General features: G+C 37.4%; 1 protein-coding gene across 4 annotated transcripts in view; it reads left to right on the forward strand.

Moving 5' to 3' along the window:
- Positions 1-10,602, forward strand: part of sez6b (seizure related 6 homolog b) — a 157,330-nt gene that overhangs the window by 130,356 nt on the left and 16,372 nt on the right. For all 4 annotated transcript variants that reach the window (XM_060887733.1, XM_060887732.1, XM_060887734.1 and 1 more), the window contains exons 6-9: positions 1,539-1,707; positions 2,148-2,314; positions 4,734-4,928; positions 5,771-5,909. In XM_060887733.1, the coding sequence (XP_060743716.1) occupies positions 1,539-1,707; positions 2,148-2,314; positions 4,734-4,928; positions 5,771-5,909 (670 nt within the window). The remainder of the gene's footprint in view (positions 1-1,538; positions 1,708-2,147; positions 2,315-4,733; positions 4,929-5,770; positions 5,910-10,602) is intronic.

Raw genomic sequence — 10,602 nt, forward strand, 5'->3', positions numbered from 1 at the left:
TGTAACCTAAAGCTGTACCATATAATATTCACTTCACCTTAAACATGCTTATCTTCACAAACAACCCTTTCTTTTAACTGAGATGTACTGTCAGTCAGTCCAACAGCTGTCTTGTCGTGCATGCTTATTTACACCACTGTGGAGCAATCTTGTGAGTGCTCAGTAGCAATTATAGTCTCCATTTGTGGTTCTCTGTGAAACACCCACAAGACCTCAGCTCATGCGGACACAATGCCCTCAGTGCTTTCTCTAACATCCAGCAGCACTCAGCCCTGAGTGTAAATATTTTGCCCACAGGTGTAATTTAACTTGAGTGGAGAGCAGCTCCTTTTGCTTTCACTACCTTGTCCTCTAATGTTAATTAGAGTTTGATCATTGATTTTGGTTGTAATTGTATTAACCACTTGTGCCTGCAAGGAGAGAATATTAACAACTCTCTCTGGCTTCGAGGCAACCGCCTGAATAACAAGGCTGCATAAATAATCTGTCTTTGAAAGAGAACCCCAAAGCCACAGAAAGTTTTCTTTTTGTCCCTTTTTGGAGCTAAACCGCTTGGTTTACATAAAGGCATCCTATTTTGCTGCTGGATCTCAATCGGTTGTTTGGAGGTGCAGCATTGACAGCATGAACAGCTCAGATGCAGCTACAGCCCTAAAGTTTCTCATTTCCACTATTGATCAAAGGCAAGGAGCTGAAATGTGGCATTTAAGGTGAATGCTGTGGTGGTGCTGAATGCTACCGTGGCACAGCTGGCTTGATTACTGATCAGCAAGCAGCTAGGGAGCGATGCTCAAGTTCTGCTTTAATCAAGCCCTGCCTGCCTGGATAACATTCACCTGATTGGCTGTGGTACAGACCCTCTTCAACAGCCATTACTGCTTTTACGAAGAGCTATCGTTGGTCTGTCAGATCTTGAAAATTTGTTTAATTCTACGTGCTGTTTTGGTGAATAGACTGTTTAAAGGTGTGTTTTGATGTTGGTAAGCTTGTCGTGTGGTTGTCTGAACTCATGAGTTGCGGAAAGCAGAAAAAAAAAACTTAACCAGAATTGAGAAACCTAAAAAATTTGACATTTTTAATTAAAAACTGTTCTACACTTGTCCTGGCATTCTGCAAAGGGCGCATTAGGTAGATAAGGAGGCACGTGGCTGCAAAAATGACTGTAGGCTATGAATAAAGGCAGGTATTAGGATAGACATAGTTATCATAGTCATGTTAATTTATTTATTCATCCATTCTTCAGTAATCTCTTTATTCAGAGCAGGGTCATGGTGGATCTGGAGCCAGATCTTTGAGCTTTTTAACATGTCAGTGTATTTCAGTGGAATTGGATTGAGTTTTTTTTTAAATGCAGTTTTCAGCCCTTTTTCTTTTAGAGATATCCTGAAATTAAAATACTAGAACTTTTACTACTGTTTGTATCACTTCAGGAAATCTTTCAAGTTTTTAAAATAGTCAGAATTGTTCAATTAAAAGGTTTCCTTTTAGGCAGCGATTTTTGATTAATCAAGCTCGTAACTTTTTACACCCTTCAACAGCGGCCTGTGGTGGACTGATAAAGAACGCCTCACTCGGCCGCATCGTGTCTCCTGGTTTCCCCAGTAACTACAGCAACAATCTGACATGCCACTGGGTGCTGGAGGCTCCAGAAGGACAGCGGCTGCATGTTCATTTTGAGAAGGTGGCACTCGCCGAGGATGATGACAGGTTAGTGAATCATCCTGCCTTCTCAAGATTTAGCTCTTACCCTCTTTTACAAACTTAGGCTCTAATGTAACATATGATTTATCCCTCACATCTACTACCAATGACAGTAGAACAAGCCTTTTCAAGACACTGTGGATCTCTGGATCTGTGAGGTGGTGTGTGTGGGTGTTTCATATTTACACTTTTTAAATAATGAAATTTTATCATATTTTCTGATGTAATGCATTAACATCAGCTGAAAGCTGGTCTAAGGATTCACAAAGGGGACTAAGTTTTATTCTTTGATACCTTCCATTTTGCTAAATAACTTTTATTAGGTTACTGGCTGCTCAGCTAGTCAGGAGGATAACAGGCAGCAGCCAAAGACAGACTCTGATGCCAAATGGTCTTTGATTTCTCTTCGGAGAAAACGCTGTAAAAGATGTGTGTTCTGTTTGCAGGTTACTCATCAAAAACGGGAACAACATTGACTCTGCAACGCTCTATGATTCTTATGAGGTGGAATATTTACCCAACGAGGGTATTGTCAGCAATTCTAGATATCTTTTTATCGAGTTCACCACCGACGGCTCAGGCACCAACACAGGAGCCGCAATCAGATATGAAGGTATGGATATGGCCTCGTTCCTGGTTAACAAAGACTCAACTGGGTTTCACATCGTGATGTGTCTGCTATTATCTGAACAAATTGATGTTCAAACTCAACAAGACAGGACTGTTCTCAGTAGGGCCAGACTTTTTTGAAAGCCTCTAGAATAGAAGCAGTAATTGTCCCAGCTGAAAACCTCAGCCGATTGCTGTTCGGTGCTTTATTTTGGCTGGCAGCGGTCTTTTGAGGGTCTCTTAAGGCGCTTTATTCTGACGACCATGAAGACATGGTTCTGTAGAACAAGCTATTTCAATCTTTCATAATTTCCTGTAATTTTATCATTCTTTAAGGAACTGGCAAATCATCAATGCTTCAAAAGCATCTTCTTGGCATTGCACTAGATCCAGTTCTCTTTCATCTGTTCTTAAAGACAGCTAAGGTTTTTATTGAAATGACACTCAGGTCAAATAATGCAGCCAAATGCAAAACTTTACTGTCATTATAGCTAGATTTTGGCTGAAAGTTGTGTTTACAGACATTTTATTCCTTTAATATGTACAGTATAGCTGCATTTATCATGCTTCACATTGTAGTACCTGAAGCATTCAATCATCCAATCAGAAGAGCTTAATCTTGTTTTCCACAATACAATCAGATTACACTCTCCCCGGTTGGCTAATGCACTTCGGCAATGACCTTTATAAATCCCAAGTTATATAAAGACTGAATAATTAAAATCAGATGCCACAAACAGTCCTTATAAACATGTTTCACATTCTCATGTAACACGATTGATATACCAGCAAGACGTTTAGCATTCATTTCTGGTGACTGATTTTGATTTGTTTTGTGCCTCACCGTTTAGATGTACTCATTTTGTACAGATCCATGTAAGATTTCATTACACAATGCTCTGAGAGATTTAAATATGCATATGCTCTGCTTTGCTGTTTAGAAATGTACAATTGTGATAACAAGTGTGAAAAAAACTGCAAACTGATTTACTAGCAGCAAATATGTTTGTGGTTAGTTCAGGTTGTTTAGTTGAGGCGTACAAGCTACATATTTCCTTGTAGAAACTTAGCCACCTGTACAGAAAGCTTAAATGACGGCAGTCGGATAGTTTGGTAATATGAAAGGCAACATCAGCAGTAGATGAAAATGTATCCATTCCATTTGTGTTGTTGATGTCAGAGACTGAATAATGCATGTGGACAGATTGGAGGCTGATGAGATTGAACCATGGTGCTGTAATTTGCGGAATCACCTGTGTGTGCTATAGAGTCGAGTTGAGCTGAATTCAAAACATCCTGGAAGGCCCACAGAGTGAGGAATGATCTATTCCAGCATGCCAGTGAATGAGACAGTACCAGGAGGCATATCAAGGCCAGTCTGGATTTTAAAAAATGCTCATTTAATTTCCTGCTCTACATTCCAGTATGAGAAAATACGCTGGTAACAAATCAACCGGGCCCATGTGAGCTTGTTAATGTAGATTTATTTATGAAGCACAGCTATATTGCTTGTCAGAAGCAAATGGTGGTAAGAGTGATTAGCAGCCTGCTTTCTAAGGACAACTGAAGACCTTGGAACAGCTTTTGAAACATAGTGCTTTTGTGACAGAATGAAATAAATTTGTGTGATAAATTGAAATATGTATTTAAAAAGGTTGATGAATCTGTGGAAGAGTGAAAATAATATACTTTCATGCTATGTTTTAAAATGTTTAGAAAAAGCAAATAGGTTATTTAAAGGATTTTGGTTCGGCTGTGATCAATTAGTTTGGTTTTGTCTTGTTGAACACTAGGAGAACTCGCTGTGTTTCTCGATTCGACGTCTTTCTCGAAGTTTGGAGTATGGAAACATTGTCGAGTGTGAATGTGTCTAATCTCCTTCCCTTTTTCAGGGCTGTAACACTTTAACGTACTCAGCATTTAGTCCATTTTAATCGAAATCCGTGCATTTCCCGCTCACCGTGTTTCATTTAGAAGATGAGAACTCAATTTCAGATGAAAACTACTGATCGCTTAGACGTGACACCACCTCGCTCAATCAGTCTTGATGCTAAGTGAAATTTAGCATGGTCTGATTGCAGTGACAAAGTAATTCCACCCTAAAGTGACACAACTGCAGGAAGTTAAGCAAACTATGCTTAAGAACAGAGCTGTTATTTCCCCCTTTCCCTTTTGTCTGTTGCTGTATTCCTGTCTAATGTTTGAAAATGATTTACTAGTGTGGTTTAAGCTCCATGCATGACACAGCTAACATTTTTTACTTTTATGTGTTACTGTGTGAAAGTAAAAACATGCGAAAGCACACGAATATGCAAATGGTACAGATTCTATTTTGATATCTGTACTTTTTCTATACAGATTTATTGTTATGTTTGTTAGAATTTAAAAGGGTTTGCTCTTGCTGTGTGTTTGTGTATTTGCAGCTTTCGCACCGGGGCATTGCTATGAGCCTTTTGTCAAGTATGGCAACTTCACCAGCAGTGACAATAGCTATGGTGTTGGTGCAGTGGTGGAGTTCAGCTGCAATTCAGGATACACGCTGGAACAAGGCTCAGTTATCATCGAGTGCATGGACCCCAAAAACCCCCAGTGGAATGAGACTGAGCCTGCCTGCCGAGGTCTGTGCTGTGTGTGTGTGTGTGTGTGTGTGTGTGTGTGTGTGTGGAGTGGAGTGTGGGGGGTTTCTCATGCACCTTAAGATTTAACATAGTGGTGCTTACAGTAATAGGTAATTGGCTCTAGACTCAATTAAGCTGGTTATGTAAAGTAATGATGGACCGGATCATTTCAGCACCATAAATGTGATGTTTTTCAGTGCAATTTACCTGGTTTCAGCCTCCAGTGCACTTGGCTACAGACTATTGCAGTGATAAAAGAATGTATCCATGAACGGAAGAGTCTAGAGATAAAGAGTTGGAAAGTTGGCAAGAAAATATTGTAAACAGAGAGCCCAAACACACAATGCTGCAATCTTATCTGATCCCATGCTTGGTTGCATTGCTCAAAGCGCACAATGGAAATTGGTTTTAAAGGATTTAATCACAAAGGCTGCAGCAATGGGTCAAGACAAACGCGTTTCTGATTCAAACTATTATGCTTCTGCACGGTTAAACCAACATCGGGCAAGATAGAAGCAAAAAAAAAAAAAAAACTGGAGGTCATGCTGTTTGTGAGTCTGTTTCTGGGTGATTTTATTGGATGTATCTCCTGGATGTACCTTACATTAATTCAGACCTTCAGTTTTCCCCCAGCTCCTGGACCCAGACTCACCCTTGACATTGCTGGATGAATTTTAAATGCCTTAACCTTTGCAATAACTGTCTTTAAATTGTGCTTTTTTTTACATCATACATTTGTTTCTGTTCTTTTTGAAGATATATGCCCTTTTGCAGTATGTGGGTGTCTGTGTGAGTAATTTGTGTGTGTGTGTGTGTGTGTGTGTGTGTGTGTGTTATTTCAGCGGTGTGTAGTGGGGAGATCACTGATTCGGCTGGAGTGGTGCTGTCTCCGAACTGGCCTGAAGCTTATGATAAAGGCCAAGACTGCATCTGGGGTATCCATGTGGAGGAGGACAAGCGGATCATGCTGGACATCCAAGTGTGCGTTAATAAATTAGTCTATTCTTACTGCTGAATCTTCTTTTTTAACCCATAGTTTGTTTTATACCAGGGAAGGGAATTCATTTATGTATTCCTTCGGGGAATTATTCAAATTCAGATTTTATTTGTGACATACACTCTTGAGTTCCAGGATCAATGAAGTATCACTATCTATCTATCTATCTATCTATCTATCTATCTATCTATCTATCTATCTACACATGTGTGTGAGTATAGACTATCTCTCTCTCTCTCTCTCTCTCTCTCTATATATATATATATAGATAGATAGATAGATAGATAGATAGATAGATAGATAGATAGATATATAATATTGTATTAGTTATAACATCCATTATCATAAAAAAATGCCCATTTGTCTATTTAACCTTCCGCATCATAAAAAATGTTATGTCAATATTATTAAATAAAGAGAAACTAAAAAAAAAGTAAAATAAAATGTAAACGAGTAAATAAAGAATAATAATACACTAAGAAAAGAATTTTAATCAAATGAAAGTCAAAATAGAATTTATTATACACATGGGGGAAAAAAGAAAAAATGTATATGGAAAAATCTAAAATGTTTATATGAATGGAGTTTGGTGGTAGAATAGTGTCTAAAAAAAGAGGTTGTTTGTGTTGAGGAGTCGAGTGCAGAGAAAGTCCAGGTACTAAGTGTTGTCCTAATTGAGGGGTTGAACAGCCTGTGGGAAGAAGCTCCTTCTCGTTCTCTCTGTGTTTGCCTTTAAGGGATTATTATTATAGAACAGTACTGTAGTTTTCATACTAAAGCTTCCATTTATCATTTTTAAAAGTGACCTGTGCTCTTCATGCCATTTCAAACATACCTTAAACTGAGTTACTGTATATTGTTGGCATGTTATACAGCTCCATGGCATGTAATCCATGCGTGACGTTTATCCAGCTCTGAAATTAGCTCTGACCTTCGCCTCAGTCACAATTCATGCATGATTCAACAGATCTTCATTTTCAATTTATTTCATTCGACTCTTTTAACATATAGTGGGATTCAGATATCTAATTCATATACAGTATGTAAATATAGTGTATATTCATGTAGGGCAAGAGCCATAAATAATATAAGGTTAAGATCTTGTTTTGTAGATGTGTGTGTGTGTGTGTGTGTACAGAACAGTAAAAATGCCAGGAGGTCTGTGGTTCCTATAAGATTTAGCTTTCCCCTGATCCCTGGACCATGACTCACCCTACATTAGCTGGAGGAGTATGAAGTTACTAACATTTTGAATAACGATAAAATTGCTATTTTAGTTTGTGCCTCCTGTTTTTTCAGGTTTCAAAACTCCAGTCTTAAATAACCAGATGTTTTTATATAAGACCTTATAAACAGAGCGAGAATTTATTGCAGAGCAAATAGATAGATATTAGATAGTTAGATAGATATTATAAAAATAATAATATAATATGTATAATATATCAGTACATCACCGACTTGGTTTGGTTTCAGACTCACTTGATTCTGTTGATCCCTGGTGCATTTGTGTAAACCTAACATCATCACAAACATGCATGGAAAACACAACGTGATGTAAAAATGTTGGTGCTATTATACGCAGTTAGGCGTCTCATGTCTTCTGTCTCCTACAGCATTCCCCTGTCACTCATGCTACACGTGTTGTGGAAACGAATCATGTCACTATCAGCTAAAACACACGTTCAGGTTACTTGACTTTGTGTAAAAGTGCAGACTCGAGTACTAGTTACGTTCACGGGAATCAAGGCACAGTTCCAGAGAAACTGAGCTCACATCATATTCTACATTTAGTCTCGGGTTTGGTACCATGGTGCGCTTCATGGTCTGATAATGCAACTGATATTGCAAATAGTGTGGAAGATTAATAGTTTAGCTTGTTGATAATGTGTTTTGTAGAATCTTTTGTAACTCCTATGCTTTTTACAGGAAAAACATTCATCTAGCACAACAAAATATTTCTTTGCCTCTTCTTCTCTTGCTTCTTTTGTCTCTCTAGAACAGAGGTCATAAACTGGCAGACGAGCACTCGAAACTTCAGTTTCAGTGCAAAGGTCCAAAAAGATTAATATATAAAAACTGGCTATAGGTCAGTGACTCCAGTTTTTTAAGTATGAATCAACTCTGCATCTGTAAGATAGAAACAGGAAGCTCTCTCTCTGCCTCATAACAGTTCAAGATGCAACACCTATCTTATCTGTTCAGTCAAAACTGTAATGTTAGACATAATCATGTTAAATCAGTGTGTCTTATTTACATTTGTGACATCACTCACTTATCCAGACTGACTTACATCTCATTTAATACTTTAGCAATTGAGGGTAGAGCAGGGGCAGAGCAGTGGTGGCTTGGTGGGCCTGGGATCTGAACTAGTGACCTTCAGATTGGTAGACCAACACCTTAACCACTAGGCTACCACATCCCCATCATATAAATTTCTATATTTACAATGATTTATATATATATATATATATATAGATATAGATAGATAGATAGATAGATAGATAGATAGATAGATAGATAGATAGATAGTCTATACTCACACACATATACAGTATATCTAGATAGATAGATAGATAGATAGATAGATAGATAGATAGTCTATACTCACACACATATACAGTATATCTAGATAGATAGATAGATAGATAGATAGATAGACAGACAATGTGAGAGGTTTGTAAGGAAGCCTTATTTTCTAATAGTATAGTAGTGGTTTATAATTTTGTGCTGCAGAATGTTGAACATTTTACAGTCAGATGCTGGTATCATGCGTGAGAGCTCTTTCTTTGTTGCTCACAGATATTCAGTCTGTGCTAATCAATAAACTTTTGGGACAAGTTCAGTTAGTGATTGTCTCTGCAGGAGCCCTTTTTACATCTTTCGCTGTTAGTTCCCTAACACTGCTTTGGCTTTCATTCTTGCTTTCTGATTTCTTCATTTCAGACACTAGATCAGTATTATAGATCTTTTACCTGAGGCTTTCTATCGGTGTCCCTGCAGGGACTTGTTTACTTTACTAGAATAATTCTACATGACTTTTAAAGGCTAGAAAGCGCTATGGCTCCATCATTTTTAAACATTTTTGAATTCTATAAATGCATAATCATCCCCAGACAGTATGTATAAAATAAAACACAAGTTAACGGCATGTTGTTATAGGAAAATAATCAAGAGCAGGTTGGTGTGATGAAACGAATTACATGTCATACCTTTTATACATTGTTGTGGAGTCACTGTGAGACAAGTTTCTGCTATCGCTCATATGCAACTACATAACTTAGTTCTTTTAATTGAACATCATGCATATTAACATGTTACAAAGAATACACAAAATGTAAAGCCTTTTATCCTGAAGTCTTTCCCTTTGGCAGAAAACAACTTGTTTGCGACTCACCAAATGTCACTTGATTCTTTCATAAACATCAAATAAAAATCCCCTAAACAGAAATCTTCACTTTATCAACATTTATTATTTATCAAATAATTTTTCTTAGATAAACAATAATAGATCAATTGTTAGAGCTGCTGTTAAAGGAAAATCATCAACACCTTCTAACCAATCGGATTAAAGAATTCAACAGTGTGATATAATGGTATAATAATCGTACAGCATTTGCTTTATTCTTTTTCCGAACAGGAACATGAATCAGATATAGAGTGGGTCAAATCAGATGCCTTCACTTCACTTCACTTCATCAGTCAGAGGTTTTTTAGACATTTGTTGTAACTGTAATTGAGACACTGTGCTTCTCAGATTGCAATACTATTGCAGAGCTTCAACCAGTCCCAAAAGACCAGTTCAGTCCCAGCTCACTGACTTTACTTCCAAAGTGAAATAAGTACAATACAGCCTTTGGCAAGCTCAGAGATGACGGTGTCAAGGGGACTAATTTTAAGACCTTGAACACACTCTTTGAGATTTTATCCTACTTCTGAATAACACTGCTGCCTAGTTTCATTTCTCACTGATGCAAGACCTTATTAAAAGTGTATCAAATACAAATATTTATTACTGGTCATAAAAAATAGTACAAAAATATATAAAAAATTCAGTTTACCTGCAGTTATAAAGATACAAATGTGAGACGTGCACGATATGAAAATAGTTTGTTTGAAAGTTTGTTGGCACAGACTTGAAATATCTGATCTGGAGAATATATCGACAAAGAAATTCAATCTGTTTTCCACTGAGAAAAAAAACATACAATGCAGTACAATGGGGGTGTAACAGCAGTTAAAATATGTCAATAAATATTTATTTACGTCCACGTGTCCTGAGGTTCGGTGTTGTCCTCGCACCAGCAGATCCTCAGAAATTATTCCTTCTGGAATATGACCAAGCTCTTAAAAGAATCAATGGTACAAATTTACAAATAAAACAGACTGAAAAATTCATGAGCAGCTTGTTACTTTAAATTGTTAGCAGGTTTGAATGTAGTGAATGGTCCACTGGGTAACTGGTTTCCAGTAAAGTCTGTATTTTCATGATAGCTTCAGGATTCAGATTCCCTCATCAATCAGACTGGGTGTACTGTCATATACTGTATACGTTATTATACATGTTTTCTAACATAATCATTATCAGGTGAAGCTGTCTGATTAAGAAATGTCACTGGAAATGAAACTAAAAACTTAAATACTGTTTGTTCCTTTTTCTCTCCTTTTCTCTGAAATTTT

Source organism: Tachysurus vachellii, chromosome 15 (assembly GCF_030014155.1).
Source record: "Tachysurus vachellii isolate PV-2020 chromosome 15, HZAU_Pvac_v1, whole genome shotgun sequence".
NCBI classification, from domain to species: Eukaryota; Metazoa; Chordata; class Actinopteri; order Siluriformes; family Bagridae; genus Tachysurus; species Tachysurus vachellii.